Raw genomic sequence first — 25,099 nt, 5'->3', positions numbered from 1 at the left:
CAATGAGGTTACTTTGGTCCAGGATCTGGTTCAAACTTTTTTAGAGCCAGTTTTGGAAAGTGCATCTTGTTGTCCAGACATAATTGGATAATGCATAAGCAAGAATACCTAAAATGTATATTTATTTAAAATTTGAAATCCAACTGCATAATGAGCAAAAAATTTCGCTAATCAATGCATTCTTTCTTTGCAGAAATAGATACTGAAGAGAATAATTTTATTACCTAGTGATCAACTAGTGAACATGAAATCAGAGGAGGAGGGGCTAATCAGGGATCTTGCTGACTTGTGTTATCGACTACCAGCCATCCAAGCCATCCATCGAGACTATGGAAATAGAATTGACATATGACGAGGACCCTGGTCAGGCCTCCCTTTCCCTGAAGTTCATTAAAGATGCACAGAGAGTGCTGCCTCTCTGATCTTATTCTTTGCTCCATATCAATCATCTTTATTTTTCCCAGTCTTTCTTTGGACAGGTAACCCACTCAAGTGACTACATTTGGGTTCCTGTCACATCTTCCTGTCTTGCATCCCTGATATTGTTTCAAAGTACCTTGAATGGACTTTTGAAGTTTCCCCAAACTTTCCAATCAAACATTTCTTTACATTATCTTTTTTTTTTACCTATAGATTGTTATTCACATTGTTTAGGTATATTTTTCAGAATTTATCTCTCAGAATTCAATTGTCTCTCTTATATCTATGTCCCTTGGGGAGCATCTTCTTGACATTGCCATTGGATTGAAGACAGCTAAATTAGGGAGTGGTCAAATACAGCACCTTCTCTCACATTAATCCTGGAAAAGCAGCTAAGCCTCAAGGTATTTGTTACAATGGCACTGACAAATATTTTCACTAGAAATAATGTTGAATTTTAACATGTTTTTTCCCTCCCATTATCACTATTTATTTTTCTTTTTTATATAATGATTTTTTTCATTATTTCTGGTTATTGAGGAACCTATCATCCAAGATCCAATGTAAAAAAGTAAATTCATTGATTTACCAAGTTGCTAATTCACCAAGTATCTTACCACTCTTGTTGATGCTATTTATCAAGAGACAAATTGAATTGCAAATTTGTCAATAATGTGTTTCTATTAGCTACTTATAAAGTATATGTTATTTCTTCTTGCTGAGTTTAGTCACTGTTTTTTGGTTTAAATACTGACATTTTGTGTTTTACATTTCAGGTATAGTAAATTTTACAAATATAAAGGATTGAATTAACAGCGGGATGAATCTATTTCCTTCTTATTTTCATTTTGGCTATGACCTCTATTATTTTCTTTTTAAAAAAGTTTTCAAGTTTTATTAAGAAAGAATACAGATACAAAAAAAGAAAAGTGTGTTTTTTTTCTTGGGATGAGAAATTTTAGGGTTTACTCTCCTAATGCCTTTAAAATATACTATATGATTGATTTCCCTGGTGAGCTAAGGATCCAACAGGGCCATTGCTGTGGTGCAGGTTCCATCTCTGGCCTGGGAACTTATGCTTTCTATGGGCATTGCTAAATAAATAAACAAACAAACCATACGATAGTGTTAGCTATAGTCATGTTGTACAATACCCCCCTAGTAATTATTTATCTTATAACTGGAAGTTTGTATCTTTTTACTATGTTTATTTAGTTTCCCCTCTACCTGCCTTTCACTCCTGGTAACCACAAATCTGATCCCTTTTCTACAAGTTTGGTGATGGGGTTTTTTGTTTGTTTGTTTGGGTTTTTTTTTGTTTGTTTTTTTTTAGATCTCACATGTAAGTGAGATTATATAGTTTTTGTCTTTTTCTGTGTCACTTATTTCACTTAGCATAATGCCCTCAAGGTCCATCCATACCAAAAATGGCAGGATTCCCTTCTTTTCATGGCTGAACACATACACACACACAGACTCAATTTCTTTATCCACTCATCCATTGATGAATACTTAGGTTGTTTCCACGTCTTGGCTATTGTAAATAAAGTTGATATGAATGTGGACATCTGTATAACTTTGTGAGTTAGTAGGGTTTTTCTTCATTCATATAAATACCTAGAAGGGGAACTGCTAGATCATACGTAGTTCCGTTTTTATGTGGCTAGGGAGGAATTTTTTTTTTTTTCACAGTGGCTGTAACAATTTGCAGTCCCACCACAGTGCACAAGTTTTCTCTTTTCTCCACATCCTGGCCAATGTTTGTCATCTCTTGTCTTTTTGATGATAGCTATTCTACTAGGCAAAATGTAATAGCTTATTGTGGTATTGATATGCATTTCCCTGATATTCAGTGATGCTGAGTACTTTTCATGTACCTGTTGGTTATCCGTATGTCTTCTTTGGAAGAATGCCCATTCAGATTCTTTGCCCATTTTAGATTGGACTATTTGCTTTGTTGCTGTTGAGTTGCATGATTATTTTTTTATATTTTGGATATTAACCTCTTGTTCAATATATCTGGTTTGAAAAAAAATTTTCCCATGCCTATGTGCCTATGTTGTCTTTTCATTGTGTTGATTGTTTTTTTGTTTGGTTGGTTTTTTTGCTGTGCATAAGCTTTTTAGTTTGAGGTAGTCCCAGTTGTTTCATTTTTTATTTTGTTTATGCTTTAGATGTCATGTCAAAAAATTCAATGTCAAGACTCATGTCAAGGATCTTTTATCCTCTGTTTTATTTATTTATGGTTTATGGTCTTATGTTTAAGACTTTAATCCACTGTGTGCTAATTTTTTTGAGTGGTGTAAGATAGGAGTCTAGTTTCACTCTTTTATATGGGAATAACAAATTTGCCCAGCACCATTTATTGAAGAGAATGTCTTTTCTCCATTGAGTACTCTTGGCTTTCTTATTAATTATCAGTTGACCATATTAGCAAAGGTTTTTTCCTTGCACTCTCAGTCATGTTTCATTGGTCTATGTGTCTGTTTTTATGCCAGTACCCTAATGTTTTGACTGCTATAACTTTGTAGTATAGCTTGAAATCAAGAAGTGAAATGCCTCAAGTTTCATTCTTTCTCAGGATTGCTATAGCTATTCAGGCTCTTTTGGGGCTCCTTTAAAATTTAGGATTGTTTTTCTACTTTGTTGGATATACCATTGGAACATTGATAGGGATTGCATTGAATTCATAGATGGCTTTGGGTAGCATGCACATTTTAATATTAATTCTTCCAATCTATGAACATGGGATTTAGATATTAACAGTAACTTAATCATGATTTCTACTAAAGTAAGTAAAATTGTTGTATTTTCCAGTATAATTCTCATATTTAAAACTGTTCCATTACTGATTACTTCTACTCTCCATAAATTCTCTTACATATTTGGACACATGTAAGTCTGAGACAATCCATATTTCATGATTATTTTCTTAGTAATATTGTTTGATATTTCTTAATTCCATCACAGTTTCAGTGGCTCTAGATATATAATCACTCATATTTTTCTTCTGTAAAATTGAATGTCAGATTAAGAATTTACTTTAATGAACACTTGAATTTAATTGTATAGGTAAGGCTGTCTTTCCTTCCCTCCTTCCTCCCTCCCTTTCCTTATTTATAATCCAATGAATTTTTAAAGGCATTTAATAATATTTTTCCACATGCCAGCAATTTATGAAACATTAAATAAAAAGAATGTCACTTAGCTTTCCGGTTCTTTCCTTAACAGTGAAATGGAGACAAATCAGACTATGGTTACAGAGTTCATCCTACTGGGGTTTCGTCTTGGTTGGAGGATCCATTTAATCTTTCTTGTTCTTTTCTCCCTATGTTACACCTTCACCCTACTGGGGAATGGGGTCATCCTGGGGCTCATCTCATTGGACTCCAGACTGCACACCCCCATGTACTTCTTCCTCTCACACCTGGCCATTGTTGACATAGCTTACTCCTGCAACACGGTGCCCCAGATGCTGATAAACCTCCTGAGTCCAGCCAAGCCCATCTCCTTCACTGGCTGCATGACACAGACCTTTCTCTTTTTGAGTTTCGCTCACACCGAATGTCTTCTCCTGGTGGTGATGTCCTATGATCGATACGTGGCCATCTGCCACCCCCTCCGATATTCTGCCATCATGAGCTGGAGACTCTGCTTCATCCTGGTGGTGACATCCTGGGCATGTGGCTCCCTCCTGGCCTTGGTCCATGTAGTGCTCATCCTGAGGCTGCCCTTTTGTGGGCCGCGTGAAATCAACCACTTGTTCTGTGAAATCCTGGCTGTCCTCAAGCTGGCCTGTGCTGACACCTGGCTCAACCAAGTGGTCATCTTTGCTGCTTGTATGTTTATCTTAGTGGGGCCCTTCTGCTTGGTGCTGGTCTCCTACACACACATCCTGTTTGCCATCTTAGGCATCCAGTCAGGTGAGGGCCGTAGAAAGGCCTTCTCTACCTGCTCCTCCCACCTCTGTGTGGTTGGGCTCTTCTTTGGCAGTGCCATTGTCATGTACATGGCCCCCAAATCCCGCCACCCTGAGGAGCAGCAGAAGGTCCTTTTCCTGTTTTACAGTTTTTTCAACCCTATGCTGAACCCACTGATCTACAGCCTGAGGAATGCAGAGGTTAAGGGTGCCCTAAGGAGAGTCATTTCCAACTGGGGTGACATTTGAATCGCCACCCTAGTGCTCTATTATTGCTTAAATCCAAAAACGTTCCCTACTCTCTTCTTATGTGTGCCTTAATAACAAGAGAAAGCCTTCCTTCCTCATTTGAATGAAAAATTTTAGGTATATTGCACTCATTGACTCTCTATCCAATGTGATTTTTTTAAAATTACTTGATGAATTTTATTACATTTATAGGTGTACAATAATCATCACAAAGAAATTTTAGAGCATTTCCATCCCAAACCCTCAGTGCATCCCCCTACCCCCACAACCTGTCTCATTTGGAAACCATAAGTTTTTCAGAGTCTGAGTATCCAATGTGATTTTTATCATATATGATTTTTTCCTTTTTTGTTTTTGCTTTGGATTGAATATCTATGAAATTAAAAATTATATAAATTCCTATTCTGAGTCCCCCAAAGTGAATACAATCCTTCCTATTCCCTATCCTAACTATATAAACTCACTAACTGCAGAGGTTACAAGACATAGAAGGAAAGAAAAGCTGCAGTGAAAGAAAGCAATCTCCAAAAGCAGGAAGCACACTTGTCCACTTTCCCAAAATTGGACTGCTCCAGTTCAAGAGTAACTCAAGGATGTCTAGTTAGTTGTGTTACATGATGTTGAGAAATGTCATATGAAAATTATTGACTCATATTAGGGAGTTAACGAGAGGGCCGAGTGAAGGAACAATATTAATACAAGGTATTTAGGAGAAAGCATAGAAGATAAGGGGAAAGCCTGTAAACAGTGTGGAAACAATGTGTGTTGTTTACAACACCGAGGGTAAATAGGTTGGCTCATAGCTAGCAAAAGAGTAAGACTAGGCTTATAATGTGTACCAAAGAAATAATTCGAGTTGTGATATGTTCTCCATAAAATTTTGAGTGTTGTGCTCTAAGTTACAAACACCTCCTACAACTCAATATCAAAACAAACAACCCAATAAAAAAATGGGCAGAAGATCAACCGACTTTTATCCAAAGATGACACACAGATGGCCAAAAAGCACATGAAAAGATATTCAGCATCACTAATTATTAGAGAAATGCAAATCAAAACTACTATGAGGTACCACTTTCCACCAGCCAGAACGGCCATCACCAAAAGGTCTACAAACAACAAATGCTGGAGAGGGTGTAAATTGGTGCAACCACTATGGAAAACAGTATGCAGATTCTCAAAAAAACTAAATATAGCATTACCATATGATGCAGCAATCGTACTCCCAGACCTCTATCCAGAGAAAACCATAATACGAAAAGATACATACACCCCAATGTCATTGCAGCACTATTTACAATAGCCAAGAGATGGAAGCGACCTAAATGTTCATCAACAGAGGAACAGATAAAGAAGATGTGGTATGTATATACAATGGAATATTATATTTTCAACCTTTTAAAAAATGGTTTATTAAAGTATAGTTGATTTACAATGTTGTGATAATTTCTGATGTACAACTAAATGATTCTATTATATATGTACACATATCCATTCTCTTTCAGGTTCTTTTCCCATATAGACTATCACAGACTATTGGGTAGAGTTCTCTGTGTTATTCAGCAGGTCCTCTTGGCCAGTCATTCCATATACCATAGTGTTTCTGTCATTTTATAACTCATAATTAGTTAAGAAATATAATTTTGAGCATTTTCATTTTCAAAAGATTAAAGTATTGTTGATTTACAATGTTGTGATAATTTTCATTTTCCTTCTTTACCATACATTTCTGTCACAGTTCTGAAGATACATTCATTTGTGTCTTTTGTATTTTTTTACAACGTTATTTTCTATTCTTTTACAAATTTACTTTGAAAGGTGATTGAATCCACCTATTTTATGTGGACCTTTGTGTTGCATTCAAATGAACTCTCTGATCAAGTTCTAGTAGTATTTTAAGTCTCAAAGTTATAAATGTCCTGTGAAATCAATGCCCAAAGCTAGCAGATAATGTGTTTTCATTTCAATTAATGACTGTGTTGTCTGTGTGCTGATTTCTTTCACACATTTGTGTGATTTTTCCTCTCTTTAAAAAGTAAACACTATCAAGATAAAGAGTTATTTCAGTTTAATTTTAACAGAATATAAACAATTTTGAGTTATAAATATTGATCTTTATGTTATTAAAAGATTTTTCTGTTTTAATTTGTGTGAGAATTCCGTCTTATACTTAATTACTAATCATCTTTTAATTTTTCATTTTTGTGAAAATGTCCATTTCTAGCTAATATTCCTAATATGCTGATTATAAAAATGTATCCTCTAAAACTGTCTTTTACACAGGTTTCCAGTTTACCAGTTGTTAATGAAAGGTAGTTTACTGATTTCTACATGCTGGCATATAGTGTAAACATTTGAGAGCATATCCATATCAAATAAGACCTGATTATTCTCAGGAGTTCCCTGGTGGCATAGTGGTTAGAACTTGGTGCTCTCACCACTGCATTCTGGGTTCAGTCCTTGTCCAGAGAACTGAGATCACACATCAAGTGGCTACACACCACAGCTAAAAAAAATAATAATAATATATTTTTTAAAAGAAGACCTGACTGTTTTCTCTGTGCTATATCCCTTTGCATACATTTATATTTCATATTTGCTCAAGTTTCACTCTGACCACTTTTAGAAGTTGTGCACAGGTTAAAAGTTGCATTAACTTAATACGTAATAAAAAAAACATAATATTTTAAGGTGATGCATTTCCAAAATTTTATATTTAACTGCTGATTATCTTAGTTAAAACTTTCTATTTTATACCGTAAATGAGTTTTTATAACTGGTGTTTTTATGGTGTTAAAGAAAATCATGTCCTAAAAATGTTGTTTTCATGGAATGTAGCAGGATTTTTGTGGTTTACATCAGTTTTCTACTTTCCAGATGTTCTGGAGTACACCTGGGCATGAAAGAAATAAAGAAGAAAATATTCTAATATTTACGGGTTGCCTACTATGCACCAGCTCTTTTATATAATCAGGAGCACTTTTTTTTTTGTCTTTTTTACCATTTCTTGGGCCGCTCCCGCGGCATATGGAGGTTCCCAGGCTAGGGGTCTAATCAGAGATGTAGCCGCCGGCCTACGCCAGAGCCACAGCAATGTGGGATCCGAGCCACGTCTGGGACCTACACCACAGCTCATGGCAACGCCGAGTCCTTAACCCACTGAGCAAAGCCAGGGATCAAACCCGCAACCTCATGGTTCCTAGTCGGATTCGTTAACCACTGAGCCACAACAGGAACTCCATCAGGAGCACTTTTTATGTCCCAAAATAAATATGTGGTTTTTCTCATGATGCACACAGTTGGAGCAAAGATAAGCATATTCTAGAAACATGATCATCTCTGACACATTTTCTTCAAGTTTATGCCATATTCCCAGCAGGTCAGGGACAAAAAACTCATTCATTTGTTAGTTGCACAATTGCTTGATATGAAATTAATAATCCTCCACTTCCAGTAGAAGAGAGAACTTGAGAGAAATAAACATGAGGCAGAAATTATCTCCACCCTCCTGGGAGAGGTGGTGGCTTCTAGGGGAGGTGGCCTTCAAGAGGATCCTCTTCCTTCTCCTGGGAGAACAGATTTTTTTAAGCAACCCTTTCAGAGTAGAGATTAGAAATAATTCCAATGGTCAACCCAATTTGGTGGTTTGTGTCCTGGAAAATCCTCCCTCAGGCAAGTTCTAATAAACGCCCTGGGATACCTTGCCCTCTTGGATTCCTTAATTCACTCCCTGCCTCTATAATCAGCTCTCTGCAGCATCTCCACACCTTGAGTTGTTACTTGCAATCAGCTGCTTTTCCAGGGTGCTTTCTGCCCACCTCTGCTGCAACACAAGGGACCCAGCTTACACCAGGGAAAGGCTGAACTGCAGAGTTTAATGCCAGGAGCTTGTTCATTGTCACACTGTCTGCACCCTTATGGCTCACCTGAAGCACCTGGAGATTTGGGAACTAGGGCAGTGTTAGGATTCATCAAATAAAATAATGTCAAGTATTTGGGGACTGTAATGAGTGATATTGTCTCAGGGGTAAGCTCTCAGGCTGCTTAATTGTGAGTTCTGCTTGGGAGGAGAACAGAAATAGAAGAGAATTGCTTTGTCTTTCCTCCCCAGGGAAGGTGAATGTCCCAGCACCTCACAGCCCACCCCTTCCAGTGAACCCTCAAGAGCTACAAGCTAGGTTGAGCTCATTAGAGTAAAACCTCCTTTTCTGAAGATGTGGTCTCGTTTTCAGTCAGGAACTGAAGTGAAGGTTATGCACTTCCCACAGAGGCTCACCAAAGCAGTACTCCATCCAAACTTCAGGTGCTTTCCTCTTCTGAGGTCCTTGAGTCCAAATGTGGGCACTAACCAGGTTAACTTATTTTATTTTTACTATCAATTCATCTTAGACATGCTGTAGCATCTAGTCTTTTGTTAACTCTCACTCTTATCTTACTATTCTTTTTTAAGAAAAAGTAAGGAAATTCAGTCCTCTATAAATGTGGGCTGATGATTATTCTGCTATGGGATAGTTTGAGGAAAACTTATGCTATTTTATTTGAACATATTGTTCACAAATAATGTAAGTATGTATAGAATTTGGTTAATTTCCTCCTATACAGTGGATAAGTAGCTGCATGAAAGCTATAACCTTGTAGACATTGATGCTAGATAAAATAATGAGAAATGCCTATGTTATGGATTTAAGTTAAACAAATGGAATAATTTTCTTAAATCAAGGAAGATTATACTGGGATATATTATGGAATGATCTTTAATTTCAGAGAAACAGATACTAGTTCAGTCCTTGTATTTATGTCTCATTAACAAAACCACAATATATAATCTATGCAGTCCATATACATCTCATCCATTACCTTGGAGAATAATGTCAGGACCACAGAAAGTACTCAGTGAATACTTTAAATGTAAAGCAAAGCCTTTCCCAGCTCTGGAATGTATGTGAGTGAGTGTGTGTTTTTGTATGTGTGTGTGTGTGTGTGGTTCTGGGTGTGTGTGGTTGAGGGAAGTGCAGAAAAGGGAAGGAGTTGCTACTTAAACGATAATCTCTTTAGTTTTTAATAGAATCATCACTGTTTTGTGGCTTTTTTTGGGGGGGGGTTGTCTTTTTAGGACCGCACCTGCAGCATATGGAGGTTCCCAGGCTAGGGGTTGAATCCGAGCTGTAGCCACCGGCCTACACCACAGCCCCAGCAATGCCAGATCCAAGCTGGCTACACCAGAGCTCACATCAATGCCGGATCCTTAACCCACTGAACAGGGCCAGGGATCAAACCCACCTCCTCATGTATGCTAGTTGAGTTCACTAACCACTGAGCCATGATGGGAACTCCTGTGTTCTTTTTAATACTGAATATCTCTTCAACTAATCATGTACTTTTGTAATAAAGATATCAAAAGATAAGAAGCTAAACCCTGCTTTACTAATCCTTCAACTATATATTTCCACCAAATCACATTGTTGACTTAAACTGTTATAATGAAGATTTTGCAAAACTGACTTAAGAAGAATAATGGCCAATAAGATGATTGATTTCCAGGGACTACTCTGAACCACAAAGAAGCCATGTTTCACATATCCATACAATCATAGGCTATGCGAGATGTTAAAGATTGATAATAATTGATCCCTCTTATCACTGTGTAGCAGGAAAATGCTCAATGTTTTATCTCAATTAATTTAACTAATTAACATGTATTATCCCAAATAATCTTCATAATAGCCCCATGAAATAGGTACTATCACTTTTCTTTTTGCAAAAAAAAGTTAAATACTTAGGCTTGAGAGGTTAAGAAATATACTCAAAGTCATTTAAGTAGTAAATGTGTATTTCATCCTTAGGCCTATGCTCTTTAATTTCTACTCTATAGTGACTTTCATTGTTTTGGGGGAGATTGTATTTTTTGGTTTTGGCTAGTTTGGTTTATTTATTTATTTTTGGCTTGAGAATCTGGCTCAAGGCATAATATGGAGAACCGAGTAACATTTTCTTTTCTTGGATTTAATAAAATTAATACCTAATCAGTCAATAAACATGTATTAAGCCCTACTATGTTCTAGGTACAATGCATGGTCTAAAATATATAATCTTTTTGTAACTGACTTAAAGATTTAATTAAATTAAAAAGATTTATTCAGTCTAAAAAGTATATTTTAAATAGAAGTTCTTAATAAATTAATTTTAAAGTACAAAGTAGATAGACTTATTAGTCACTATGGTATCAAGAAAGAATATTTTAATATCCCAGATAAATGAATTGATAGATATTGCCATTATGAATTATAAGATAGTATTTCCAGGGTACTTATAAGACAGTTAAACTAAATAAAGACTTGCTATGTAATCAAAATCCTCTTAGAAACCACTCAAATCTTGAAACTATTGACAAATCTCTACACATACTGTGAAGATGTATATTTGGGGAGATAAATTGATCTTTTGAGAATAGGGGCATATGGAAGAGAGATGGGGAAAATTGAAATGGAGAAAGATGATTACAAAGGAGACCAGGGAGGAAAACAGATCAGAATGGAGACAATGATACAGTGAGGCACAGCGACAGGGAGACACAGCCATCAAGGGAGACAGAGGATTTGGAGCAAAGAAAGTCACCAGGGATAAAGAAGGACATTCCATAATGATAAGGACCAGCTCCCCCAAAGACAGAATCCTTAGCATGTATGCAGGTAACAGACCATCAAGATACATGAGGTAAGAACGAATGGAAATGAAAGGAGAAATAGGTGAATCTCCTCTTGTACATGGAGACTTCAACATCCCTTTATCATAAATGAAAAGACCTAGCAGGCAGAAGATCAGTAAGAATGTAGCTGAACTCAACCACAGCACCAATCAACTGGATGTAATGGACACCTGTAGACTGCTTCATCCAGCAGCAACATAGACATTTTCCGCAAGATCACATGCAACATTCACCAAGATAGGCCACATTTGGGGGTCATAAACAAATTTAAAAGAATAGAAATCATATAGTGTCTGTTCTTAGATCATAATGGATTTAAAGTGTAAATCAAGAACAGTTAAGACATGGAATCTACCTAAGTGTCCATTGACAGATGAATGAATAAAGATGTGGTACATATATACAATGGAATATTATTCAGCCATAAGAAAGGATGAAATAATGACATTTATAGCAATAAGAATGACCTAGAGATTTATCATAATAAGTGAAGTAAGTCAGGGAAAGACAAATACCTTATGGTATCCCTTATATGTGGAATCTAATAAAAATGATACAAAAGAACTAATTTATAAAACAAATTCACAGGTTTTAAAACCAATCTTATGTTACCATAGGTGAAACCAAGGTAGAGAGGGAAGAATTGGGATGTGGGAATAATATATACACACTACTGTATAAAATAGATGATTAATAAGAACCTACTATATAGCACAGGAAAATCTCCTCAATAGTTTATAATAACCTATGTGGGAAAAAAGAATGGATATATTTATATGTGTGACTGATTCACTTTGCTGTAGGCCTGAAACTAATACAACATTGTAATTCAACTATACTCCAATAAAATTAAAGTAAAAGAACAGATCTAGTCACTTGTGATGGAACATGATGGTAATGTGAGGAAAAAAATATATATGCATGACTGGGTCACTTTGCTGCACAGCAGAAATTGACATAACATTGCAACTCCAACTATGATAGAAAAAAAGAAAAAGAGATAGCTGGTAAATATTTTCAAATTAAACAACATCCTTCTAAATAACCCATGGGTCAGAAAAGAAATATCAAGATAAAATTGTATATATTTTGATCTAAAAAAAGAAACAGAGAAGGGTTCTATTGAGTACATTAATTGTAACAAATATTTCTTATTACTTGGAAGTAAAACAGGAAATATTTAAGTTGAACTGAAGGTTTAAAAATAGCTTTCATTTTAGGAATGCTGTGTGCTTCATGCCAACAACATTAGAAAAGAGTTTGTCATTTCACCAGATCTTAAATTTTACTTTTTGAAACATAGAACCCATCTAGTACTGACAGGTTTGTTCATGTGTAAAGAAATGACTTCAATCTTAGATATTTACTTTCAAACCACAAAGATACCGGATGATGTATTAGTCATCAAAAAATCTGCCAATTTTTAAATTGCTAACTTGTACATACATATAAGATGTATAATTTACAGCAAAAAGCAATGCCTGAACTGTTGCATTCGGAACTGGGATATGTTTCTTTCTTCATCTCTCCTTTCACGTCTGCTAGTCCTTTAGCAATTTTAGTCCATTTGAGTTCAGGGAAGATGTTTTTAATATCACGTAGAAAGAAATAAAATATTGGGGAAGAAAGAAAGAAAATAGAGGTATCTTTCAAACGTTCATTGTTTAAACATTTGGGGATTCTACAGTTATTTTCAAACGTCAGGCAGTGTTCTTTTTTTTTGCCTTGGGAAGAATGTCCCTAATTGATTATGATTATGGTAGGCAAGATTTAAGCAAGTCTGAAATTCAAGACCCAGTCCAAGGGTGGTCCAAACATTCAATATTTAGTCATTCATTCACTCATTCACATGTATTCATGCATTCATTCATTTTTTTCACTCAATGAACATTTGTTAGGTGCCAGAATGACAAAATGGACACACCTGTTCCTTGTTCACAAGGAGTGCATTATAATTGTCAATATGGCAACTCTTCTTAAAGAATCTTAGTATACTCATTGGCCCTCCCTTTAGGTTTCGAAGAGATTCACACTTCATAAGTGGGTTTCATTTCCCTTTATGTAATCATCTTGGAAGTTATAAAATGAAATTAAAAAGGACTGATAAAGAGATTAAGCATTTTAAAATATGGACATTTTCCCAACTAAATATCTTCTTATGTTTTGTATGTTTTCCAAATAAATTTAAAAGATTGTCCTAGCACAGTAATTTTTTGTATATCCCTAGGGGTGAAAAGCCCTACTCATGTGTTAGGAGTTTGTAGTATGGCAGATTCCATTGTGTCTTGGTAATATAATAATTTATATAATAAGTTATTGATAATGCTTATTAAAATAATCATTCATTGCTTCTAGAGAGGGATCTAGTGGCGATGTCTTTCAGCCACTCAGAAAAGCTTTCCTAGGATCATATTTCAATGTGATTATTGCTGTCTATGAACTGGTCCTCACTTTGTGGATCCAGCTTTGGAAATTTTGTTCATTTCTCATCTGTATCATACTATTAAAACTCAAAAAAGAACTATGAATATACACAAATGGAATTACTTATTACAAAAATTTGGCAAGAACTTTGCTGATCAGCACACTCCCTTTTTGTCAAAATATCTGCACAAGAAGGAAAATTATAAAACCTCATGGTTAATTGGTGAGCATGGAATCAGAGCAGACAGGGTTAACTGGAGATCTTTCTAGGGAAGGTTATTGATCCCTGATCACTCCAACCATCTGAGCTGTAGAAACAGACCTATTAGGAAGGAAGCACTCTCATACCATCAGGCCAGACTCCCTAGACAGGGCTGAAGATGTACTGACAACCACCGGTCCCATGGATCACCCCCCCTTCTTTATTCCTCAGTCTTTTCATAGACAAGTACCTCATACAACTTTTCCAGTTGGATTCCTAAGTCACAGTCATCCTCCACCCCTGCATCCACGAGGTCACATCAAAGCCTCTTGAGTGGAGTTTTGGATGCACTCAGAACTTCCTGGTTATATGTCTACCCAGGTTTTCTTGTTTTCCTCCTCCAGCTCTTCTCACCCATTGTGAGTGGATTTGACAAGCTTTGCTTCTAAGAAACCAGCGTTGTTTCTCTAACTTCCAAGTTCCTTAGGGAACATCTCAATGTATCCATTGACACTGATGACAACTGACCAGGGTCTCGTCAACAAAATTGCCTTTCTGTACATTAATCTTAGAGAAGCTTTTTCTTTGGAGTCAACCAGGCACAAATTCAACAGTTTAGCCTCAGATTATTTTTGCCTCCAAAAGCACTAACTAGATGTTTGCACTAGCAAGGACACTGGATTTCTAAATGGTATTTTGAGGAAGCTATTAATTACCCAGGACTTAAGGACAAGGCAGCTATTGGCATATCACCAAATCGCAGAAGCATAAAATACCAGTCAGTTTAATGCTACAGAGATCTGTTAAATGGCAAATTCACTAAATTATCTCTTTGCAAAAAAAAAAAAAATAGCTGTCTGTGAAGCAGATACCAATTCTTGTCTTGCTGAATTTTTAATGAATTGTCATTTCTTGTCTTTTTAAATTTCATGTGTGATATGTGATACAAATGCTACATCACTATAAAAATAGTGAGGCCTCCAACACACTGTCATTCCACCTATGGCCTTTCCTACTGATTACCTAGATTTCTTCTTTTAATAGTCATAGAGTAGAAGAGTTACCAGTAGTGCATTGGGAAGTACATCTTGAACTGTTTTCATATGCATGAGCACACACTCACCACAGCCTTCAAATCAGTGTGTGAATGCCTGACTTCATCCTCATTTACACTCATGCACACATATCTAGATTCTCAATACATGAACAAGAGGCAGCCCCCCAAATCCAATTCCTACAAATTGTATGGGTTGTCATTCACAACTGATAAATCAGTAATTATGAGTCCATCAGTAGATTAATTGCCAAATGGCCAACGGCTACTTGATTTCATTACTCCTAAAATAAATATATTCATCAGAGCTCCCATGTAGCACATCCATTGATTCCTTCTTAGCAACTTAATCACATAACATACAAGTTGCTTTTTATCTTTTTTATTCCTCAAGTTACATAAGTTGCTCTAGAGAGCAAAAGTTGATTTCAGTTGCTAAAAGCAACAGAGTTGATATTTCTAGTTGAGAACTTGGAATTTCACCTCTTTTTTAGGACAACTCTAAACTCACATTTGGAGTTCTTCCATTAAGGATTACTTCTCCATTCCAGAAATTCTCTTAATAATTTTGACATGTGCAGCTCCAAGATGGTCCCTATCTCTGTTATTTTATCTTCTCTTTTGGGTGGACATCTTTCTTCCCATCACAAGTGTCAGTGGCTCTAGGGAATCTATTATCAGTGACACAATCCCCTTCTGTAAAATTGGAAGTCAAATTAAGTGATTGTTTTAGTATATAACTACTCATGATCTTCAAAATTTGTCTCTTAAAAATGACTGTATTGGAGTTTCCATCATGGCTCAGTGGTTAACGAAACTGACTAGCAAGCATGAGAATGCAGGTTCGATCCCTGGCCTTGCTCAGTGGGCTAAGGATCCAGCGTTGCTGTAAGCTGTGGTGTAGGTAGCAGATGTTGCTCAGATCCTGTATTGCTGTGGCTGTGGCATAGGCCAGCAGTTACACTTTCCATTTGACCCCTAGCCTGGGAAACTCCATATGCCATGGGTGTGCCCCTGCCCAAAAAAAGCAATAATAATAATAATAAATTAATTTTAAAAAGGCTGTATTTATAAAAGAAGGTCTAGATGTTTTCAAAAGTTCTGTCCTAAGCTATCCATTTTATGTTTTTCATAATGAAATGGGGGGAAATCAGACCATGGTTACAGAGTTCATCCTGCTGGGATTTCCCCTCAATCCAAGGATTCAACTTTTCCTCTTTGGGCTCTTCTTCCTGTGCTATGCCTTCACCCTGCTGGGGAATGGGGTCATCCTGGGGCTCATCTCATTGGACTCCAGACTGCACACCCCCATGTACTTCTTCCTCTCACACCTGGCCATTGTTGACATAGCTTACTCCTGCAACACGGTGCCCCAGATGCTGATAAACCTCCTGAGTCCAGCCAAGCCCATCTCCTTCACTGGCTGCATGACACAGACCTTTCTCTTTTTGAGTTTCGCTCACACCGAATGTCTTCTCCTGGTGGTGATGTCCTATGATCGATACGTGGCCATCTGCCACCCCCTCCGATATTCTGCCATCATGAGCTGGAGACTCTGCTTCATCCTGGTGGTGACATCCTGGGCATGTGGCTCCCTCCTGGCCTTGGTCCATGTAGTGCTCATCCTGAGGCTGCCCTTCTGTGGGCCGTGTGAAATCAACCACTTGTTCTGTGAAATCCTGGCTGTCCTCAAGCTGGCCTGTGCTGACACCTGGCTCAACCAAGTGGTCATCTTTGCTGCTTGTATGTTTATCTTAGTGGGGCCCTTCTGCTTGGTGCTGGTCTCCTACACACACATCCTGTTTGCCATCTTAGGCATCCAGTCAGGTGAGGGCCGTAGAAAGGCCTTCTCTACCTGCTCCTCCCACCTCTGTGTGGTTGGGCTCTTCTTTGGCAGTGCTATTGTCATGTACATGGCCCCCAAATCCCGCCACCCTGAGGAGCAGCAGAAGGTCTTTTTCCTTTTTTACAGTTTTTTCAACCCTATGCTGAACCCACTGATCTACAGCCTGAGGAATGCAGAGGTTAAGGGTGCCCTGAGGAGAGCAGTATTCAAGGAGAGGCATTTCCAATTGGAGTAACATTTGCATCACCACCTCAAGTAGTCCACTTGGAGCTTTGAGTACTGAAGGCCACCTAAACTCATTCCTCTCTTCATATCTGAGACTAAATGACCTAAGATACTCTGTAAAGCACTCTCTTTCCTCCCCATAAAGTAGTTAGGTTTGTTGCATTCCTTATATTTAATTCCATCAAACAGATTTATTGTCTCATTCAACTGCTTAATGAATTAAGATTATCTGGAATTCCTGTAGTAGCGCAGTGGTTAACGAATCCGACTAGGAACCATGAGGTTGCGGGTTCGATCCCTAGCCTTGCTCAGTGGGTCGACGATCTGGCATTGCCATGAGCTGTGGTGTAGGTCGAAGACATGGCTCAGATCCTGCATTGCTGTGGCGCTGGCGTAGGCCAGTGGCTACAGCTCTGATTCGACCCCTAGCCTGAGAACCTCCATATGCCAAGGGAGCAGCCCTAGAAAAGGCAAAAAGACAAAAAAAAAAAAAAGATTATCTGGAGGAAAAAAAATGTATTTTATCCACTGCAATGGGTCCCAAAAGGTTAAAATAGGCACTCTACCTCTGATCTTATTAGGCATGCACAGTAATAGCAGGACTGCAGGCATTACCGGATATAGCCACATCAGTAATACTTTTTCAAAATATTGTAGTCACAGGCAGAAACCTAGAATCCATTAATACCCTTTTCCATTTTGACTTTACATTCAGATATTTCCTCTCAATTGTAAATGATCTTACAAATAGTAAATGTGTGCCTAAAGGCCTACTTAGGTTTAGGGGAAAATGATTTTCTTTATTAAACCCTATAGTCTGTCTTACAATATCTGTGCTCAGAGAGTGAGTCCACATACATTCAGATGGCATCCTAGGGAATTAATTACCCAAGACAATCTACTGTCCAACCTGCCCTGGGCTTTTGATGGCCACTTGTTGCCACACTATTCTCACCTACTCAAGAAGAATGTCTATGATTCTCTCAGAATAAACACACACTCTTCACTTAGGAGGAGTTAGCAAGTGCTGCAGTTCAATTCTCAATTGCTTGGTATGGATGGAAAGCCCCAAGCAGGGGCAATTGAATGGAAAAAAGGAGTGTTAATAATAATAACAGTTAACAGTATTATTAAGTACTTACTCCTTGCTACCCACTGCACAGTAATAGTTACTTTACAGAGATTGCCTCTCAACAAACCCATTTCTCATTACCATCCCATGTTAGATTCAAACATTAAGTCAATGGCAAATAAGAGACTCATACTACAAAAATCTGACCCCTAAGCCTTTTCTACCTAACAGGACATGTCTATCAACGTTACTAAATTGAGAATAAGGGTAACCTATTCCAACACAGAATGTGTTAGGAGAGTGTGTGTTTCTTCTTTGTCTAATATGTACACAGTGAGTCTGGGGAGCCAGATGTTACTTACTGATGGCTTCTTGTCCCGGTCAATGAGTCCTGTGGGCCTGGTCTCTAAAGATGTTCTGAGTTTCAGAGGAGCACAGGGAGGGTGGGAGTGGAGGCTGTTCTCATTGAGATTAGAAGTTTGGTTTAGATCTAAGGATGGTGTTAAGACCCAGAACTAGGACATCTTTAGTTTCACATACACCACTCGCATGTTCATACACATGCATGTGCACCTGTTCACTGAGTGCTCACTCTCGTGAGACACTATTCTAAGCATCTTATGAGTATTACCTTTTTCAATCTTCATGGCAGCCCTATAAGATAGGAACCATTACTCACCACATTTTAGGTGAGAAAACAGTGGCACAAATGGATTAAGCAGCTTAACCAAAGCCTAACCTCTAACAAGTACCTAGTCCAAGATCACACTTAGGCAGTTTGATTCCCAAGCCCATGGTCATAGCCATTACATAAAAATCAAAAAGATGTGATGTTCCAAGAGAAGAAGGAAGAGGGGAAGGAAGGAGAAAATTTTCAGTGTCCAACCAATAGGCACCGAGCTCCACAAAGGAAAAAGCATTTACATTACTAAAGAATGCAGTATTGACTTTATATTGGTATAAGCATGAAGGTAAAGTAGCAAGAAAGGACTGTAACTCCAAGGGTCAAGGATGGAAGAGGAGCCTCTCAACTAGCAGGACAGTGAAACTGAAAACAACAGAAGAAAGAGGATGGTGATAAAGTTTTACATGGATGGTCCACTTTGTTGAAGAGCATTAGGAAGTGTTCTTGTAAGTTATCCAAACTGGATATAATTTGTAATTCCAGTATTCCTAACACAGTCTTTAAATGATTTTTCAGTTTCATAGCAGAAGTCACATGCTACTTGGCCACATGCAAAAGCATGTCCCCTTCAGGAAGCCACTCAGACTTGGAGGGAACAGCCTTACAAGGAGTCTCAGTCACAGCCCAGACTCAGGTGAGTCAGTTAGCAAAGGCTCCCTGGGGACCCTTGAACGTGATCCTAGACCATCCATTAAGAAAACATGTAGGACCTTTCCTTAGGCAAAGAAATTCAGATTTTTTTTTTTATTTTCAACGTTTTCTAATCTTCAACTAGGGCTTTACAGTACATTTCTCAATTATGTATCATCACTCCACATGGGACAGGGCAAGAATCAGCTTCTCTCTTTATCTCCAGCACCTTAACATTCCTAACACAGAATAAATACTCACCGAATGCTCACATTCACTGAATGCTCATTAAATAAAGGACCCTTTAACTATCTATTAGCCACATTTCCAAATTTTCAATACAGCTATCTTCTGATTTCTAACCTTCTTTAAATCCCTCTAATTGTGGGTTATATAGTATAGCATAAATTTCATTGTAGCTGATAATTAAGGACCACTTGCTATGTGGTAAGAATTATATAAAATGGTTTAATATAATCTTCACATCACATCTGTGGAGTGGGTATAATTACTATCTTTATATAACGGTGAGGAAAATGAAGTTTAGAGAAATCAATTAATTTACGCAAGGTCACAAAATCATTCTCTAGTGGAAATATACTTCAAGACCAGGAAGTTTGTGTACAGTTGCATATCATCTGTTTGGGACATTTTTACTTCTTCTCTTCCAATTTGGATTCCTTTTATTTGCCCACAGAATGGTAGAAAATATTTGCAAATGAAGCAACTGACAAGGGACTGTATTTCCAAAATATATAAACAGGGAGTTCCCTTTGTGGCATTGTGGAAATGAATCCGACTAGAATCCATGAGGATGTGGGTTTGATCATGGGCCTTGCTCAGTGGATTGGGGATCCAGTGTTGCCATGAGCTGTGGTGCAGTTTGCAGATGTGGCTTGGATCCCGCAGTTGCTGTGGCTGTGGTGTAGGCCAGCAGCTGTGGCTCTGATTCACCCCTAGCCTGGGAACTTCCATATGCTGTGGGTGTGGGCCTAAAAAGCAATTAAATTAAATTAAATTAAATTAAATTAAATTAAAACCCACAATATACAAACAACTCATGCAGCTCAATATCAAAAACAAAACACCCAGTCAAAAAAAAGGGCAGAAGATCAAAATAGACATTTCTCCGAAGAAGACATAGAGATGGCCAAAAACCACATGAAAAGATGCTCAATATTACTAATTATTAGAGAAATGCAAATAAAGCTACCATGAAGTACCACCTCACACCAGCCAGAATTGCCATCATCAAAAGGTCTGCATATAATTCTTTTTTACATATATGTTATATTTATACATATGACTGATTCACTTTGTTGTACATCTGAAACTAACGTAACGTTGTAAGTCAACTATACTCCAATAAAATTTTAAAAACGCCTACAAACAATAAATGCTGGAGAGGGTATAGAGAAAAGGGAACACTATAACATTGTTCATGGGAATGTAGTTGGCACAACCACTGTGGAAAACAGCATGGAGATTCCCCAGAAAACTAAATATAGAATTACCATTTAGTCCAGCAATCCAACTCCTGGACATATATCCAGACGAAACTATAATTCAAAAAGATACATGCACCCTTATGTTCAGTGCAGCACTATTTACAATAGCCAAGACATGGAAGCAGCCTAAATGTCCATCAGCAGAGGACTGGATAAAGAAGATGTGTGTGTACACACACACACACACACACACACACACATATTTACGGAATATTACTCAGCCATAAGGGAATGAAATAATTCCATTTGCAGCTGTATGGATGGACCTAGAGATTATCATACTAAGTGATGTTATGCAGTGAAAGACAATATTATATGATATCACTTATATGTGGAATCTTTAAAAAAAGATACAAGTCAACTTATTTGCAGAACAGAAACAGACTCACAGACTTTTAAAGCAATCTCCTGGTTACCTAAGGAGATAGGTTTTGGGTGGTGGGGAAAGAGACAGACCCGGGTTTGGGGACTGGCATAAGCACACTGTGGTATATGGAATAATTGGTCAAAGGGGACCTGCTCTATGGTACAGGGAACTGTACCAAATATTCTGTGATAACCTATGTGAGAAAATAATCTGAAAAAGAATGAATGTGCATATGTAAAACTGGATCACTTTGTTGTACAGCAGAAATTATCACAACATTGTAAATCAACTAAACTTCAATAAAACTTTTAAAAGTGAAAAAAAAAAAGACTAGGCAGTCTGGCTTTAAATGAACTCTGAAACACTCGTTTGTAGAGGATCTGATTCATGACCCAAATGGCTGACATCAGGAATGTTTATTGTGTACACTTAATAAACTGAATGAACTGAATAGTCATTACATCCAAATTTCTACTCATAATTTATAGGCCTGGGATGTATTACCCTTCATTCTTTTGAGTTTGAGACCTTGTCCCTTAAATTTATGCAGTTCTTGCTTTGAGTATACTCTTATTTTATGGATGTTAATAATTAAAATATATTACTTATATATGACCATAGAGAAGAAAAAAACAGGTTAGGGTAGAAATTTAGCACTTAATAAAAAATACTGGGAATGTTTATTCATTTCTATCATAGGGATCAGTGACTGCTAGCTTCTCAGAGGAGCATGCTCAACTGCTGAACCTGTGATTCTGGAGGGAAGGATGGGACTGGCGCCAGGTGGGAAGGCACAGTAGGTATTGTCCTTGAAAACTCTGGCAAGAGGGTGGAGACAATTATGGGCAGTAATTACTGGAAATGATACAGACAGGAATCTATGTGTGGCAGCTGGTTCACCTGCCGCCTAAAATTGGCACCTACGGTAACTTTGGGATGTGGACCAGGGATTGCCAGCCACCAACCTGTAGGATTGTGGTTTACCATTTGCTCTGTGTGTGTCGAGTACCATTGTTCAATGTGAGTTGTTAGGAAAAAAAAAAAGGAGAGGTGGAATGCTGTCCCATTGGGTGAAAAATGCAGCTGTGTTTTCCCAGCCAGCAGAGAAATGTCTTACACTTCTTGCTTCCTTGGCCAGCTTTGAATGGCATTGGCTAGTTTGATCTGTTTTTTTTAACCTCTGATTTTCTTTGTTTCTAATTTTTTTTGAAATAATACTGGGCCAAAAGAGGGGACTCCTTGAGCACAGTATGATTTAGTTAACAGAGTGCTGGCTCAGACTGAGGATATTGAGTTCTCATCTTAGTTCCCCCACTAACTCTCTGAGTGACCTTAGAAAATTTGTTTAACTTCTCTGGCCTTCAGTTTCCTCATATATAAAGTGAAAAGTTGAACCAGACAATCTTTAAGGTTCTTTCTTATTTTCTAATTTCCTATTTCTTTGATAGGAATTAGGATTTTTCACTTTTTCAAAAGAATCTAGCATAAGTTCTATGCAGAGAAAATGAAGTAGATTCTTAAGATAATCAAATATCTTGAGCTTTAAACATAGTAGGAACATAAGAGCAACTGCTGAATTAATAAATAAGTTGAATAATCCAGTGCTCTAGGAAATAGACTGGCTGAAACCAAAATGAAATGCCCACCCTAAGAAAAGTTTTGTTATTCTTCTTGAATCTCATTAAGAATAACTTCCCTGGGATAGGTTCTAGGACATGGGATGAAACTTAAATGTCTAATTCTTTATTTACCACATTGCAAATAATGATTTTAATGTCTAATCTTTATTGAGCACTTATGTTTCAGGCATTGTGGCAAGATACATGCATTATTATCTTGTTTAAGCTTCATAACATTTCTATGAGTTTAGTACTTTTATTGCAGTTATTTTCGGAAAGAAGGAATGGAGACAGAGAAATGGTGAGAATTTTCCTGTAGTTACAGGAAAGCGTGTGACACAACCTACATACTAATCCAGGTCAGCCTGACATCTAAGACCACACCTATAACCACTAAGCACACCACCTCCCTGTAACCTGGATTTCTGGATTTTTTTCTGCCTGCAGCTAAGTGAGACTCAAGAAAATAAACCTGAATATTCTGAAAATCCATTTTAAGAAAAAGATAAAAACATAGCTAACAGACTGTCAATAGATGTATAATGAACAAAATAGTAATAACAGTTTTTTAACTGAGAAAAAATTCCTAGATATAGTACAGACAGAAGAATCATACACAGTAGAACAAGTGAAAACCACTGATGATTATGATAAGTGCAGCGTCTCTAGTGATTAGAGAAATTAATTTTAAACCATGAGATACCACTTTTTTCCCATTAGGTGGACAAAAATAACCAGACTGATACTTTCTAGTGTGGTTAAGCAATTGGGCAAATAAGGATTTCTCCATGGTCTTGGTGGAAATATAAATTGATTTTGTGGTTATTTGGGAATATAGATTCCAAAGTTAAAATTTTCATACCTTCAATGCAGCAATTTTAATTCTAAGTACATATCCTACAGAAATATTCACATATATAAGTAATATATACATATATAAATTTATTTTAAATAGAAACACTTCTAATAGCAAAATGTCACAAATAACCCTCAATAGTGGGGTTGCAAAATAAAATATTATAGATCTATATTATGGAATGTTATATAATTTTAAACAAGTTTTATCCCTATAGTATTCAGAAGATTCTCATGTAAGTGGAAAAAAGTCATACTGATACAGTAACTTCTGATTCCTGTAGAGAAAAACCTACCTCTATGTGAGTGTGTACATGTGTATGCAAGCATACATTAAGGCATAGGAAAATATTCAGAATTATAAACAATAAGGAGTTAAAAAGATGATTCTCAAAATGGAACATGTACTATGAAAAAAAATACTGCATTTTTGGAAAATTTTAAAGTAAACAAGCATCAGTATTACATTTAAAGAAAAAGGAAAGAAAAAATTCATTCAGGTTACCTTATACTGATCTCCTCTTAGAGCTCTCAAATATACATCAGTACGTGTCTGAACAAACATTATAACTGGGCAGATGGTTCGTTTGGGGTAACCCCTTAGACAGGTGTGTGATCCTTTCTTCCAAGAACGTAGGTTGCAATAGATTGGACAAATGACATTTTAAGATGGTGGAGAGAGTGGAAGGGCTGCATTTCCATTTACTCAAAATGATATTCTCATGAAATGATATACAATATGAAAACATGTTGTTTGCATTGAACTGAAAGAGCAGAAAGGAAGTATTGACTGAAGTTGGTAAAAAGTCAAGATACTAAGTGACTGAGTCTCCTCATGTGCAGAACCTGGGTCGTTTGACCCTTCTCCATCAGATCCAGCAGAACAAATTGTCAGGGTGCATGCAAAGGGAATCTCTCTGTGGGCTGCATCAATGCTACCGATAGAGGAATGCTGACCTCCTGGGCTATTTGCCTTTTTGTGAAGATAACGCCTATCTAGTATGATTTTAGAGGCACCTGAGGCTTACCACAATCTCTTCCTATTGCCTTCAGGTACTCAGAATTTCTTTAGCAAGACAGTCCTGTGTTTCATAATCATAAATAAATGTGCAGATACACATATTCATCCTAGGTTGTGAACTTTAGTAGGTACTAGGGGAATCTGTTTTGATAAGAATTACAGTCCTCGATACCTAAAGAGGGTGGGGAGTAGGGGAGGCTGGAACTCCCCTTGCCAATTTCACCTATTTTAATCTTTACTTCTGAAACTAGTGGCCACAGAAGATTTTTAGCTGTCATCCAAATCTTTGAAACCCAC

General features: G+C 37.2%; 2 protein-coding genes across 2 annotated transcripts; both read left to right on the top strand.

Moving 5' to 3' along the window:
• The first annotated feature begins 3,655 nt into the window (after positions 1-3,655).
• On the top strand, positions 3,656-4,602 carry LOC125111464 (olfactory receptor 2A1/2A42-like). Its single transcript, XM_047753402.1, has one exon. It carries the CDS (start codon positions 3,656-3,658, stop codon positions 4,586-4,588), a length of 933 nt encoding a protein of 310 aa, XP_047609358.1. The 3' UTR covers positions 4,589-4,602.
• Positions 4,603-16,112: 11,510 nt separating this feature from the next.
• LOC125111292 (olfactory receptor 2A1/2A42) lies at positions 16,113-17,083 on the top strand. Its single transcript, XM_047753202.1, has one exon. The coding sequence runs from the start codon at positions 16,114-16,116 to the stop codon at positions 17,053-17,055; it is 942 nt and encodes a 313-aa protein (XP_047609158.1). The 5' UTR covers position 16,113; the 3' UTR covers positions 17,056-17,083.
• The last annotated feature ends 8,016 nt before the right edge of the window (positions 17,084-25,099 follow it).

This window comes from Phacochoerus africanus, chromosome 11, assembly GCF_016906955.1.
Source record: "Phacochoerus africanus isolate WHEZ1 chromosome 11, ROS_Pafr_v1, whole genome shotgun sequence".
NCBI lineage: Eukaryota > Metazoa > Chordata > Mammalia > Artiodactyla > Suidae > Phacochoerus > Phacochoerus africanus.
Note: the sequence above shows the minus strand (reverse complement) of the source record. Positions and strands in the feature narration are given on the sequence as shown.

Bases quoted from the DNA above. Each gene is read 5' to 3' on its own strand.
- LOC125111464 (XM_047753402.1), top strand. From the start codon at position 3,656: ATGGAGACAAATCAGACTATGGTTACAGAGTTCATCCTACTGGGGTTT.
- LOC125111292 (XM_047753202.1), top strand. From the start codon at position 16,114: ATGGGGGGAAATCAGACCATGGTTACAGAGTTCATCCTGCTGGGATTT.